General features: G+C 42.5%; 2 protein-coding genes across 7 annotated transcripts in view; both read right to left on the bottom strand.

Moving 5' to 3' along the window:
- SUN3 (Sad1 and UNC84 domain containing 3) lies at positions 1 to 3,283 on the bottom strand. 2 transcript variants are annotated; one of them, XR_001553200.2, is made up of 4 exons: positions 2,305 to 3,283; positions 1,448 to 1,689; positions 859 to 971; positions 1 to 132 (listed from the first exon to the last, which is right to left on the bottom strand). XR_001553200.2 is itself a non-coding variant. In XM_015854328.2 (3 exons), the coding sequence occupies exons 1-3, from the start codon at positions 1,569 to 1,571 to the stop codon at positions 67 to 69; spliced, it is 303 nt and encodes a 100-aa protein (XP_015709814.1). In that variant the 5' UTR covers positions 1,572 to 3,280; the 3' UTR covers positions 1 to 66. The 2 variants fall into 2 exon arrangements, 1 of the variants encoding a protein (XP_015709814.1); XM_015854328.2 differs by having other exon boundaries at positions 1,448 to 3,280.
- Positions 3,284 to 5,198: 1,915 nt separating this feature from the next.
- The window catches only part of GRB10 (growth factor receptor bound protein 10), a 134,074-nt gene continuing 125,144 nt past the window's right edge, over positions 5,199 to 14,128 (bottom strand). For 4 of the 5 annotated variants that reach the window (XM_032442452.1, XM_032442451.1, XM_015854324.2 and 1 more), the window contains 4 exons: positions 13,828 to 13,894; positions 12,760 to 12,847; positions 9,197 to 9,290; positions 5,199 to 8,413 (listed from right to left, as the gene is read on the bottom strand). In XM_032442452.1, coding sequence (XP_032298343.1) covers positions 8,267 to 8,413; positions 9,197 to 9,290; positions 12,760 to 12,847; positions 13,828 to 13,894 — 396 coding nt within the window. In that variant the 3' untranslated portion in view covers positions 5,199 to 8,266. The remainder of the gene's footprint in view (positions 8,414 to 9,196; positions 9,291 to 12,759; positions 12,848 to 13,827; positions 13,895 to 14,128) is intronic. The other variant, XR_004306091.1, reaches the window with a different exon arrangement.

The following is a 14,128-nucleotide window of genomic DNA, read 5'->3' as shown; positions in this document are numbered from 1 at the left end:
AAATGTTTAATTTTTTATTTGTTTAATTTATTTTGAGATAAGCCAAATAGATTTCCCCAAGCCAAATCAATTTCCCCAAGCCTCCCCTTGGCTTCCTGGGAAGGGCCAGCAGTTTCCTGGATGATTGTCAGGCTAGAAAGAGAAGAAGGAACAGTGTTCACGTGTGAAAGAGAGTCCTGGCTGGAATTCCTGCTCCAGCATCAGAGGCTCTGGAGTTGTATTGGCCCATCAGCTCTGCTCCGAAGCACATTCATAAGTGCACGACAGTGAGCTGGGTGCACAACTCGCAGAAGCTCTCAGGCTCCTTCTTTTGCGGAGCAACTTGCCAAAAACAAGGAGGGGCTGCAGTGGTTGAGGGGCACCTGCCAGGACAAAGAAGGGCTGGCCTGCACGAGCCTTTCCTGCAAGGGGAAGCAATCGCTCCCCCTCATCAATTCCCACCTCTTTGCACCAGCACCAGCCGGGGCTCCGATTTGTTAGGTAGCTTGGGAGCAGTGACACGATACGCTGGCAAACACAACATGGGGCCCTCCTGCAGCGCACGCCCTCTGTGCCCACCTGGGTCCACTGAGAGCCCCAGCGATCTCGCACCCCAAATCTCCCGTGGCACCTTACGGGTTCCCCTTCAATGCCAGCCTGACAGTTCCACAATGGCTGGGAAGACAAGCAAGCACAGAAGTGACGGACTGGCAGAGAAGAAATTCTCAGCAGGGATACACAAGAGGGGACTAGGGCCTTGCAAGAAGACCATAGGTAAGGCAAGCTGGGATGTGAGGACAAGTGTAAGGACAATCCTCTGCAGGGCTTTTGGTCTCCTCCACCCCGTACCATTCTTCCCCCGTTTCTCAGTGTTCTTACCTCAAGAATAATCTCAGGAGCCCTCATATAAGGTGTCACCAGCAACGACTGCCAAAAGACTTTCCCACTTCCAGTCCAGGAGGGAGAAGTCTTGGAATGAACGATAGCAGCGCCTGCAAATCAAAACACGGGCCCCATTGTCAAGCAAGGCCAGGAGGAATCAAGGCCTGCTGACCTTGCTTTGCACATAAACAGCTGCACAGAGATGCCGGCTGCCCTTGCACTGTCCTCTTGAAAAAGCTTCTAAGCAGTCATACATCCTCAACAGTGATAGTTCCCTCCTCCTCTCTTGCCATTTCCCTCTGCAGCACAACGCAGGGACTCACTCAACTACCCTAAAGGGCAGCATAAACTGACAGCCAGCTGAGCAATCGCGTGAGAAACAACACCAAGTCGGAGTAGTGCTTTCCAGATGTGCTCCAGCCCACTGAAGACTCTCTCTGCAAGCACACTCTCAGGGCACAAAGCGGCCGTTCACTCCTCACCCCCCCTCCCCCACCGCTGCCCAAATGCCCATCCTGTCAAAGCAGACAAGAAGTGCGTTGGAATCAACTTCTGTGGTCTGTTGGTTTCTACAGTGTAAACGCACCTGAAGTCTCGCTGGCATAATTCGGCATCCGGAATGGGCTTTCTTCCAAATCAATTTCCCCAAGCCAAATCAATTTCCCCAAGCCAAATAAATTTCCCCTAGCCAGATAGTTTTCCCCTGGCATCGTCGTCACGGGCTGGATCGCCGTGGAGCCTGAACTGATACAGACAGGTGTACTCCGGGTGGCCCCAGTTGCTCAGCACTTGCAGCTTCACGTAACTGATGAACCCAGAGAGCTCGTTCTGCAATGAGAAAAAGAAATGAAATGCGTTTTCCTCTCTTCTCTTTGACCACTGACAATGCGGGAGCGACATAGTCGCGCAACATCTTACTTCAGGCTGCGCTCCTAGTTCTTTGACACGCTGATGTGCTCCCGTAGCACAATCAGGACATTTCTTACCCTGCTCCACCTCTTTGGCCACATGAGTTTTAAGGAAAGAAACAGCTACCAAAAGCTGCAGCAAATACGCAGGCAAGTTCTTTGCACTTGCTTTGAGTGTGTGTGCATGCACAAAAAACGGAGGGATGTGACACTCATTAGCTTCTCTAACAAGTCACCCAGGCAGAATGGCCTCCCTTACGCTGCCTGTTACCGGCAACAACAAGACCCTTGGAAAGCCACACATCCCCAGTGTGAAAGTAGCACACCAACAGTATCGCATACATCGAGAGGTGCCTACTTCTGTGCAATCGCAAGCCACTTGGTCACGGTGGTTTCTGCTGCAAGTGCAGCTGAAGCTCACTGCTGTTCTGGAAGATCTAGTATCCCCTAGAGCAACAGCATCCCTCAGTCCTTTTCCATCCCTTTGGACTCCACTCTCGTCATCCACCAAGTTCCATATGTACCCTCGAACTACCTGATCAGCCCCAGAGGCCCTCATTTTGTCCCCTTCCCCCTTCACAATTCATTTAACGAAGCCAGTTCCTGCACTGGGATCCTTTTACCACCGGAGACAGCTGAGTTTCCAGCTGCAGCCATCATGCCAGGTGCTGAGCAAATTGCCCCAGGCTCTTGCCTCCCTTCTCCGGCACCATCAGACTCAGGCAGGCACTCGCTGCAGCCACACGCTTCGACTGCCCCTTCTTCAGGCAGAGTCTCTGAATCCCCACTCTCCTTCTTTCTTTGTTTCTCCCCGGGCCTTTCTGCCTGCTGGACACCCCGCTGAGGCACGCTGTCCGGCACGCAGCCGACAGGCCCACTAACTAGCGGGCACATTCCAGGCCCCGCGCCAACTGCCGTGCCGTTCCACTTCCCGGCCCGGCCTACTGCCGCCCCGCGCCCCGGACGCTCGCCCTGCTCGCTGCGCTCCGCAGCGGCTGCCCCGTCGGATCGGCGCTGCCAGGCGGAGGACAACGGCTCCCTGACTGGGCGAACCCCTCCAGGCGAGGCGAGGCGAGGCGATTCCCTGCTGCGCTGCGGAGCGCGGCTGCTCCGTGCCGAGCGCCTCCCCCAAAAGAAGCGCAGGCTGGGACAGACGGCTCGGAACGGAGCTCGGAACGACCGTCCAGGCCGCAGCCCCGCTAAAGCAGGTTCCCTGTGGTGGGCTGCCCCGGAAATCGTCCGGGCAGAGTCGCGTTAACTGTTGTTCAGGCCTTGAATCCCACAGAAGGGGACTCTGCACCCTCTCCGGGCAGCCTGCTCCACTTCTCTGATACCTTCGCACTCAAGAAATGTTGCCTCCTGTTCGCAGGGCATTTCCAGCGTTCCTGTGCGTGCCCGTTGGCCCTTCATTCTGTTACTGGGCAGCTGCGAAAAGAGCCTGGCCCCACCCACTCGACTGCTGCCTGTTGGATATTCATGAGCACTGACCAGATCCCCTCTCAGCCTTCCAGGCCCAACAGGCCCAGCTCTCTCAGCCTTTCCTCAGAAGGGAGATGCTCCACGCCCCTCCTCATCCTTGTGGCCCTCCACTGTGCCCTCTCTAGAAGTTCCCTGCCTTTGTTGAGCCCAGGAGCCCAGAATGGGACACGGTACTCCAGATGCGGCCTCACCAGGGCTAGAGGAGATGGGGAGGACCACCTCCCTCAAACTGCTGGCCATGCTCTTTTTCATGCAGCCCAGGATCCCACTGGCCTTCTTGTCAGCACGGGCACACTGCTGGCTCATGGCCAACCTGTAACCCACCGGGACCCCAAGGTCCTCCTCTGCAGAGCTCCTCTCCAGCAGGTCAGTCCCCCACCTGTTCTGATGCATGCGGTTATTGTTCCCCAGGTATAGGATTCTATACTTGCCTTTCTTGATCAACATCAGTTTTCTCTCTACCCAGTTCTCGAGCCTGTTCTGAACTTATTGAATGGCAGCACAGCCTTCTGTTGTGTCATCTACTCCTTCCATCACCTATCCCTCTTTAGCTCTTCAGAGCTCCCCTTCTCTCAAGAGTTACACTTTTGCCTGCAGCCTGGCTGATCATTGGAGTCAATAAAGTCAGGGTGCATCTTGAACTCAGAGCTGCCAGCTTTGTTTATACTTTCGCCTTCCTGTTAGGCATGTGAGGCACCATAACTCTGCAGCCAACATGTGGCAAACACCTGATTAAAATAAAACATTTGACTTGACCAATCAAGAAGTGTTGTAAGATCGTTAGCTTAGCAACTTGTGGTAAATCAATATTTGTTGTAAAAACATCTGCTCTCATCTGTGTGAAATGAGAAATAATTAGAGCAGAATATCTTCAGGCTATGAGTTTGCAAGATTATTGTTATACAAACTGATTTATTTTGAGGTCTCAGATGTGACTACTCACAGTATCTAATGAAAAGCATACAGTTCTTGGACACAGTTGTGGTTATATTAGGTTGTCAGAACGTAATTAAAGGAAGGAAGGCATAATATTTGAGATCCATGAGCATCCCCAATAAAGGCAATGTGGATATTTCAAAGGACTATTTTTTCTCTCCATCTGCTGATGCTGCTGCAGAAGTTTGCAAGATGTTGGACAATCAATGACCGAGTCACAAGGCCAAATGCAAGCTGGACACTGACGAACCGGATTAAAGAGTAACTAAATTAGCAGTGACTTAAGTCTGAAGTTGTCTATAGTTCAACTTGGTGGGAAATGGCTCCTGTTGTGGTGGTCTTTGCAGTTACAAGGCTGAAGCAGCCATTTGGTGTTATAACAAACACAACATTATGCTTCTGTGTGCACATCAGGATGGCAGTGCTGCAGTTGCAGGCTGCAAAACACTTGTCTGGTTTCAATTTACTCGTAGGTTCAAATGCATTTACAGTATTTTGCAGAGTGAACTTCCTGCTAAAGGGTTTAGTGTGGGTTCAAACGTTGCCTGATCATGTCACATACTGCCTGTTGTCCTGTCCTTTCAACTCTCACCTATTCCCATTTCATACCCAGATTAATGTTGTACTTGGGAGTGCTCTGATGGCACAGCTATTTGCTGCAGAAAACACCTCAGGCCAAATTTGCAGGCATCATTTTGCACATGCCACAGTTGTAGGTGCGTTGCACAAACACACAGATGACTTAGGAACACCTGTTTGCCATGATTCCTGTTTTTCATGCCATCCTCTTGTATGTTCCAAACGTTAACACATACTGAAACAATTTTCTTCAAACAAAAGAGATGAATGACTTCTTTAGATGCAGGACATACTGAATACAAATAAGGCATTTTATTCTGTTTTCCTTTTAACTCTTCTTAAGAGGCATTTAATGATAACCCACCCCGAATAACCCCAAATTAAGAGATAAGCTGTGAACACAGACACACCCCAGAGAAGACATTCATTCCAATATAAAATGAATAGCATTGTATTAACGTTTATTTCTAATTACAAGAAACAGAATATCAGTCCCTTATTTGTACAAAAATACCTGAAAGATTACAATTAGGTTCACAAGCCAAAAAGCTATTTACAGTATGAAGCAAAGCATATTGAATAAAGGTTTTGTCTCTTAAGTTAATACCTTTTGCATTCCCTGAAACTTTAAACTTTATTCCATTTTACAGTCACTAAATCTTGCATTGTGACAATATAATTTACGATAAGCAAGTCTTGCCACTGGAAAGGTGCATTGATTGGTCAAACTGTCAGGTATTTAGTGCAGAAAAGATAAGACAAAACATCTAAACTGAGGCACGTGTTTCTTCAAGATTAATTAACAAATAAAAAGTTTTCTTGTACTTTTAACACCTATCATAACATAACTTAACTAGTAACCTCATTACCAAAATGGTTTGGCATTTTCCTTCTCAACATATTCAAGATTGCTACATGAAGTATTTATTTAGAAAATAAAATCACAGGCAAAAAGATAAAAATTCAACAGGCTCCAAAACAACCCTGAGCATCCCCTTTACATTCATGTCATTTAAATACAAAAATAAGAGTCAAATGTCCTTCAGTCCTTGGTATTCTGAGCTGGCAGCCAGCTGAATCTGCTGGAAAACTAAGGTGGTATCGGCTGTTTTCCAGCAGAAAGAAGACAAAGCAGTGATCTGCTTAAGTAAGATTGTTGCCACTTTGAAGGCGATCACCTTCTCAAAACAGCTCATTTTTAGCTGGGAAAAGTACAAAATACTAAGTCAACCATCTACATACAAAAATCATGATTCATAGTCAAACTTTTATTCTCAATTTAAATAAGATGCAAGTTTTTCTTTTTTTCTTTTTCTATTCTTTTTTTTTTTTTTTTTTTATAAATATGAAACACTGCAAGTACTATCCGCCTACTGGGAAAAATGCATGGCTGTCACTAAGCTATGTAAACAGAAAAACTTAAAACTACAGCATAAATGGTCTTATTAAACTGGTAATGTAGTCAATACAAGTATCGTTTTTCTCCTAAGAGGGGCCAAATAGAAGCATGCAAAGTGAAGTCAGACTTAAGTTAGCTTAATTTCAAGGTTTTAAAATACATTGTCTAGAAAGCAGGAACACTCGTTTCACTATGTACAATTAATATAAAAAAAAACAAAACAAAAAAAGGTTTCTACTAAAAACAAAATCAAGTTTCTTCATTTGTATATCTAGACATTAAATGGAAAAAAAAATACTAAATGTGTTCTGTAAACTAAAATACAGTGTTTCTATACCATTGACATAGTTATAAGCTGATATGGACAACTCAGGCAGGTTATGGTTTGTCTTAAGCTATTCTCAACACTACATGAAGACCTAAAGGTGTGGAATTCTCTTCCTTGTCTACCATTTCCGATGGCCAGGATTTCAAACCCAGTGGCAAACATTAGTAAGGATGAACGGGTCTGTGTAAATTGTTCACCATCTCAAGAATGCTCCCTTCTGCGATACGTTCTGAAGGTTCCATTTCATACTATGGATAACCGCATGAAGTGTTGGAAAGCTAATCCAGTAACAGCTCCTGCACGGACTGTGTTGTTCAAAGGATGTTATTTGCAATTCAGGGAGTTAAAAAGGGACTCGTTTAATTTTAGTACTGATTTATCATCAGAAAGAATCATTGTGTAAACATTAAATAATTGATTTAAGCATTAACAAAAAGGTGATTCTGATGACAAACCAGCACCAGAGCAGGATATATGCTTGTCTGCAGTAGGTACTGGTGTGCATTAGTGTGTACAACACAGGAATCACCAGTTACCTCCATGGATGGCATTGCCAGCAGCTGGTTCACAATTGCAAATCCCAATGAAATGAGTTTCCATTCCCAGTATGTTCTTTCTCACCATGCAAACTTTCATGGCCATTCCAAAAGCAGAAGGGAGATACTTCTATGCCCTATTCCCCAAAAGAGCTTTGTGTCATGGTAGCTTTACAATACGGAAACAGCTCTTTGAAACAGTCTGAAAATTCAAGGAGCTATAAAGCTAAAAACACTGTTGTTTCTTTTTTGTTGTTGCTATTTGTTTGCTTTTGTTTTCTCTAACTAAGACTACCTGTAGAAGAATCTTCTCACAAAAAAAACAAAGGGTGGTTTCAGATACAACTGTCATTCAGTCCTACTCTGTTTAGTAACAGTAGGTTTCCTCAGGAAAACAGTCAAAAGGCTGTAAAAAACAAACCACTTCAATAATAAAAGTTTGTGCATAGAATCTAATACAGTCTTCGCATGACTGGATGCCACTAATATGCCACAACATACTACAGCCATAATGCTACAAGTCAACAGTTTTGAGAGTACACACATGGTGGTATGTTCTGTTAGAATTGTATCCTCATTGCTTCTTCAAAGACTTCTGCAGATCACGGAACCTCAGGTCTCCAGAGAAGTTTTGAGATGCACACACGCACACACACACATACAGACACATGACACGCACACTTCTTGATTTTCTTCTAGATCCGTTTAGGCTGAAGCATTCCATACATTTTAGGGTGCAGATTAATACCCAACTCCTGCATGAATTTTAAAAGCCACATCAGCTCCTAATATAGGCTGCATACAATATCCAAAACAAAGTAGGAGTGCAAAAAAAGTGATCAATACAAAAAGTAAACACACTAGTCTTAATTGTCAAGATTATTCCAGGGCAAGAGTTCTTTTCAAAGATTTATCTTCACACTTGTTCCTGTTAAGTGGCCCAGCCAAGATAGTTTCCAGTTTTGTTTCAAATTTACTAATAGTTTTACGAACCCTCCCCCACCCCACCCCCATTTTTTGGGATGCTGGGACACTCAGCAGCAATCACTCTTAGGTGTTAGACAAACCAGTAATGTCGGTCTGTTGGCACCTGTTGAATCCATCCCTTTCAGAGTCCCAAGGTGCATAATATTTTTATTTATTTTTACCAACTTACAAATCTGCCAATTCCCCAGTATCAACGTTCTCTTACAATTACTCTTCTAGCAAATCCAGTCTTCAGTGAGAGTCAAATTTGAGGTCATAAGGCCACTCGGATGCAGTGGTGTTTGAGTTTGCAGGGCAAGACTCCTTTGTTTAGTTGATAGAATTCAACAAGCTGGATTAGATCACTGAATTTGGTGTTCCCATCATCCAGGCTGAAAAATATCTGTCCATCATCCTCGCACTGGGGAAATAAAACGTCCTTTTCAAGTTAGCACGTGGGAAGACGTGAATGTTGCAAACACAGGACAAGTAAAAGTGTGTGATGTGACATAAAATGACAGGCACTGCACAGAAAACCCGGTATCTAGAGTTCTGCCTGAAAGCAGGCACAGTGCTAGAGGAGAATTTTTGTTGAGCCAACTGGAAATCTTTTCTGCACAAAAGTGAAAGCTGGTAGGCAGAGTAATTCTAAGTTGTAGAGACAGCACTGGTTTCTCTTACATAAAGCAAAAATACCACAAAAATAATTGATGGCTGTTTCCAAAGTTAGCAAGACAAAATGAGAGGGTTTGGGCCAATAAGCAGGTCTACAAGATCTTAAACTTTTGCTGCTCTTTCTGGCCAAGATAAAATCAAGTAGTTCTCACTGCCTCAGTATAAGATTTTTTTGAGCTCAACAATATGGGATAAAATTTCAGATAAACTTTTTAAAACCTCCTGTAACTTCTTCTAAGTTTGCTGAAGTGGTACGGAGACAAGTGCGGCTGTTGCTGCCAGTCAAGTACAAGTTATGTTGCATTACTGTTATACCTCAGTGGTTTAAATTAGTTTTCCAGGTAATGTTAAGACAGAATTTTATTCAGAATTTTGACAATTCTAAAGAATTGTATTTCCTAATGGAAACATGCCTGTTCATGCCATTAGTAGGTAAAATGAGGCCTCTCTGGATGATGACAATGCTGTCAGTTTACAATTTATTCTATTTTTATTATCAGTTTTGAAAAGAAAAAAAAAAGTTACTTACCGGCAAGATTTGAAAATGCTTTATTTTTTGATGATGGCAAAGTGTAAGTACAAATGCCTTTGGATTGCTTTGGCTGTCCCGGAGAAGAAATAGCCTAGAAGAGAACATTTTTAAGCACACAGTAAATACAACAATCCATTTCCATGTAAATAATCAGAAGTACTAAGTAATTTTGTACTATTGTTTAACTCTTCTTCAGTTGCTTTAACCGGCAATTTGCTCTTCGTTTTTATACCAGGCTTATGCAAGACTAACAGAAGAAGAGAAAGTGAAAAATGCATGTCATCATTTCTTCCCCAATTTATGTTCTTCCCCTTTTGCGGGCTGCCTCAAAAGTAATGCCTCTTACTTTATGAAGTTGGCCCATGATGTCAGAGGCAGATGTTGGTGGTATGGCAGTAAAGGTTGAACCTTCCCACCAATATTTCATTACATTTTGTTGCCATGTGACAGATGGCAGCAGAGGGGAAGCCTGACAGAATGGCATCTGACATGGAAGTGTGGATGAAGCCAAGTGATGAAGTCACTGAATTCCTCCATGCAAAAGAAACTGTACCCACTGACATTCACTGACACTTGCAGAACATTTATGGAGATAAAACAGTGGATGTGAGCACAGTGAGGCAGTGACCGGTGCGTTTCAGCAGTGGCAGCAGTCACGTGAAAGATAAGCTGCACAAATCTCCAGAATATAATCACAGAACTGTGTATGGAGCTGAATATAGGCTTCAATACGTTGGAAACAATGGTGGGAACACTGGAATATTGCAAAGTTTATACCAAGAAGGCCCCAAAAAACTCAAATACTGAGGCAGAAAGAACACCGTGTGCAAGATTGTCAGGATACTGAACCAATACGAGGCTGAAGGTGTCAGCCTTGACACCTGATGAACGGTGTGTGCAACAACACTATCACAGCAGCTGTGAAACTGTGGGTCGCTTCCACTGACACAGATTTTTACGTGTGCAGCATCCATGCTCTTGTTCATCACTAGCAAAAATGGTTAGCTAATGGTGGTGCTTTGTAGCTGAGAATTTGCTCTATCAAATAGTTTTTATTGTGTATCGGTACTTTTTTCCACAGAAATAAATAAAAACCATTACTTTTTGAGCAACCCATGTAGGAGGCATTACTTTCAGAGTGACCTACGTATGCATGAAGCTTTTTTGTATTAATATACAAGAATTCGTTCCCATCCTCCATTATCTTGGATTAGTTTACAGAACTTCAGTGTTAGTAAGTTACATTTAAGGTAAGTGGCTGCAATTCCACTAACAGATCATTACTTCCTTAAAATGACTTCTCAGTTAATTAACATCCACATCATCAGGATGGGGACAACACACAATGATTTTCCTCTAAAAGAGACTACTTTTCTCTCAGCATCCTTAGAAAAGAATATGCTTTAGGAAGTATAACTGGCAACAACAATGGAATTGTCACTTCTGAGCTGACCCACAAAGTCCTAATTCAAATAGTTAAATCTATACTTTAGCAAGGAAAAGTATATAGACAATTTAGGTAATCAAAAATGTCTCCTTTCCTTAACATTTATGAGCTGAGGTAGGAGAACCTCTCCCTGCCACAGGAAACGAGTATATCCCTTTGGCATAAAGTCCAGAATGCTAATCACAAGTGGACTTGTGAGATGGCTAAGTGTTGTAGTTGGTCAGGCCTCAAGCCCTCTTACTGGCTAACTACTAAGGCAGGAACATGCTCTTTCAAGGCTGAGTTGCAAGAACTGCTTGTACTTTATGGACCTGAAAGAACTTACCCTAGCTCCTCTGAGCCAACTGAGAAATGTCAATACCACAAAAATGCACCATCGTAACCAGGATCACTCCAATACCAAGAGATGGCATGTCTTGCCACTACTGGAAAACATGTTTCACTTTCCTTTTTCTTCCTAGTAAGACAAGATGTGTGGAAAAGGGACCTAAGACTTTACAAATAGAGATTCATCTCAGCAAGAAAGATCTCACCTGCCCCTGCCCTACAGTCACTCCAGCTGGTCCTGCAGATATTTCTAAATTACCTTTCATCCAGCTATTTCTGATAATGCAAAGTATCATAAACTGGGGGCACAGTGCAAAGCTCAGCACAACTGACCCCGCGAGTGTTTATGCAACTTCTTTGGCAAAAAAACAGCCTGTCTGCAGTAACAATGACAACATATACAGATATACCCTCAACAATAGCTTCAAGAAACAAACAAAGAATAGAAGCATCAACTTCATATTTACATTGCTGGACACGTTAATAAGAGCCACTAGAAGCCTTCCCTATTTTTCCCCAGCGTTAACTTTTTAGCTTCTTTTTTTCAAGAACACACTTAGCAGGAGAACACAAACAAGACTTTTCTGTTCTGAAAACTGTCACCTATATATCTCAGAGCGCACAGGTAATACAGTTCCTTTGCTGTAATTGAATGACCTCACTACCACTGAATGCAAACCAATCTCAAACATCCATAGTGACTAAATACTCTGGAGTACAAATTGAACAATCTCAAAGGTGGCAGTGATTGTATGAATACTCAAAAAAGCACAGACTACCAGATTCTTAATGCAAAATGTGAAAACGGACCCAAGATAGCCAAGCAGTTCTGTAATGAGAGAGAGCCAGAAACTCAACAAATCAGCTGTGCCCACCTTCAGCAGTGCTCTTTTGCTTTCATTGGCCTGCTAGCTAAAGTATTTTTTTTCATACAAATCCCAATAGCTTTAGGCCATGAACACTGACAAAAAAAAAAAATCCGGTGCAATAAAAAACACTGTTTGATGAACGTGCACATGCACTATTTCTCTAATGTGTTTAATTCTCCACAAGCTATGAATCAAAAAACTTAGTTATGCTCCCAAATCAAAAAATGCAGTTGCAAGGTTTGACTCCTGAGAAGACAGGATGGAAGCTTCTACCTAAACCCTATCAGAAGTGAGATCAGTGAAATGAAGACAACCATGTTCTTCTCATCCAACAAATAATTCATTGTTGAACTCCAATTTAAGGAATTTCTCTAGAATTACCATAGCTACATGCAGCTAAGTGAAACAAGGATGCTGAGAAAATACTTAAGTCTCAGCTATAGCCAATTTACAGAAATGGAACAGGTGCTTTCTTTCCTATAGAACAGAGATAGGAAGAAATATTCATCAGCTGCTCTGATACATGCAAAAAAGCACAAATAGCTGATTACAAATTTGTGTGCAAATGGATAATTACAGCTTTGCCTGAAGAAATATTTCCTTGATGCAGCTTGAAGTCATTATTTTCAAATTCTAACGTTCTCTAAAATTTGATTACCTCTGTTGAAAGAAAAAAAACACCAACGGAACAACAAATCCTGTATTCTTAGTGTTTTGTTTTCCAGATGAAGTGTTAGAGCCCACTCCTGCAAACATGTACTCAGGCTTCTGGAATTCCAAGCAATTTACAATAGGACCACTAAGAGCCAGGGTACTCATTAGTGCTTACAAACATGTTCAGCCTTACAGCAGAAGTTGTGTTCTTGTCCACAGTACTTACCATGAGATCATAAATACCAAACAACAGGAATACCTACCCATCTACTAGCCCTTGTTGCTTAATAATCCTGTGAGATTCTTCTCTGGAGATTCTGCCATGAAACCAATGCTGTGTCCTATGAATAACTGGAGGTGAGAGGGAAAAGACACAATGGTTAAAAAACAGTAAGGTACACCAGTTACTTCCACATGATATTTATTTACACATTTTAAAAGTGGGTATTGTTTTGTTGCAGAATATGAATTGTCATTGTCAGTATGAAAATGAATCGATGTGAAGAAGATGCACCAGCTGTTGCATAACCGTGATAAACCAAGTGCATAGGCAGTATCTCCCTGGACTTTAGGATTTGCAGATATATGATCAGGTTGGCAAGACATTGCCCTTTCACCATCTCCTGAAAATGCTGCACCTAAACAATTCTTGGATTGCAACATGTGAGCTAACAAGGTAGAACCAAGTCCCTTTAACTCTAGGAGAATTAAAAGCACTTCAGATTGTGTTTTCATGGGTGCAGTTATCCTCAGATATTTTTATTACTGTTTCATTGTTTTTCAAATGATATGTCTAAGTTCCATTCAGCAGAATAAAAACTCAGAATACCCGTGCTTCCTTGTAAAAAATCCAGGACACTAATGTGCAATTTCCTATTATTTTAATAAACTTACAATGTCAGAGATGTTCAGGGTTCACATTACAGGTATCTACTTTGCACTATGCAGTTATTACAGAATAAATGCTATTTGGAAGACTCTTACTTTAAAACAATCAAATCACTTGTTGATCTTCCTTGTTCAAAATGAAGAACTGACTTTTGGATTATTATTTTTTTTTAGCTATAAACACTTATGTAGTTTCAATTTTTGTAAAATCTGGGTTTCAAAAGATTAAAATTGAAGCAAATCCTGAGCGTGCCTTAAAGGAAAGGTAAGTTCCTTCTATAATGTCTATATGTAGGCATACTAATGACAGAAGCTAATCATAAAACATAGTATTTCATATAAGGGCATTAACACTGCATGGTTGCATTCTGTCTTTGTAGGAAATAATCTTTTATTTACTCATCAAAGCCTCTTACACTATGCTTACAAACAGCAGAATTTACCTGTACTCAGTGTGGAAGGGTGGAGTGGACTTTGGCTACCCAAGATGTTCATTCTTGTGCTACGTTTCTATAGAGAAAATGAATTACCATTAAATCCACACTAAAACCTCAACAGAAGAGAATTAGTGCACATGCAATACAGATTTAATTTACAGGAAACTTGGGGCTCGGCAAGTTTAATGCAAGGATGAGAAAAAGAAATGCAACTTTGAAGGGGACTAATCTACAAGCAGCAGCTCAGTTCAGTTGGCTTAAAACGCAAGCCAGATGTTAATGGTGAAAGCTCAGTATCTTTAAAATA

This window comes from Coturnix japonica, chromosome 2 (genome assembly GCF_001577835.2).
Source record: "Coturnix japonica isolate 7356 chromosome 2, Coturnix japonica 2.1, whole genome shotgun sequence".
NCBI classification, from domain to species: domain Eukaryota; kingdom Metazoa; phylum Chordata; class Aves; order Galliformes; family Phasianidae; genus Coturnix; species Coturnix japonica.
Note: the sequence above shows the minus strand (reverse complement) of the source record. Positions and strands in the feature narration are given on the sequence as shown.

Bases quoted from the DNA above. Each gene is read 5' to 3' on its own strand.
- SUN3 (XM_015854328.2), bottom strand. From the start codon at position 1,571: ATGCCAGGGGAAAACTATCTGGCTAGGGGAAATTTATTTGGCTTGGGG. The intron at 972-1,447 runs GTGCGTTTACAC...TTTGATTTGCAG, and splicing joins TTATGCCAGCGAGACTTCAG to GCGCTGCTATCGTTCATTCC. The intron at 133-858 runs GTAAGAACACTG...TTCTCTTTCTAG, and splicing joins CTCCTGAGATTATTCTTGAG to CCTGACAATCATCCAGGAAA.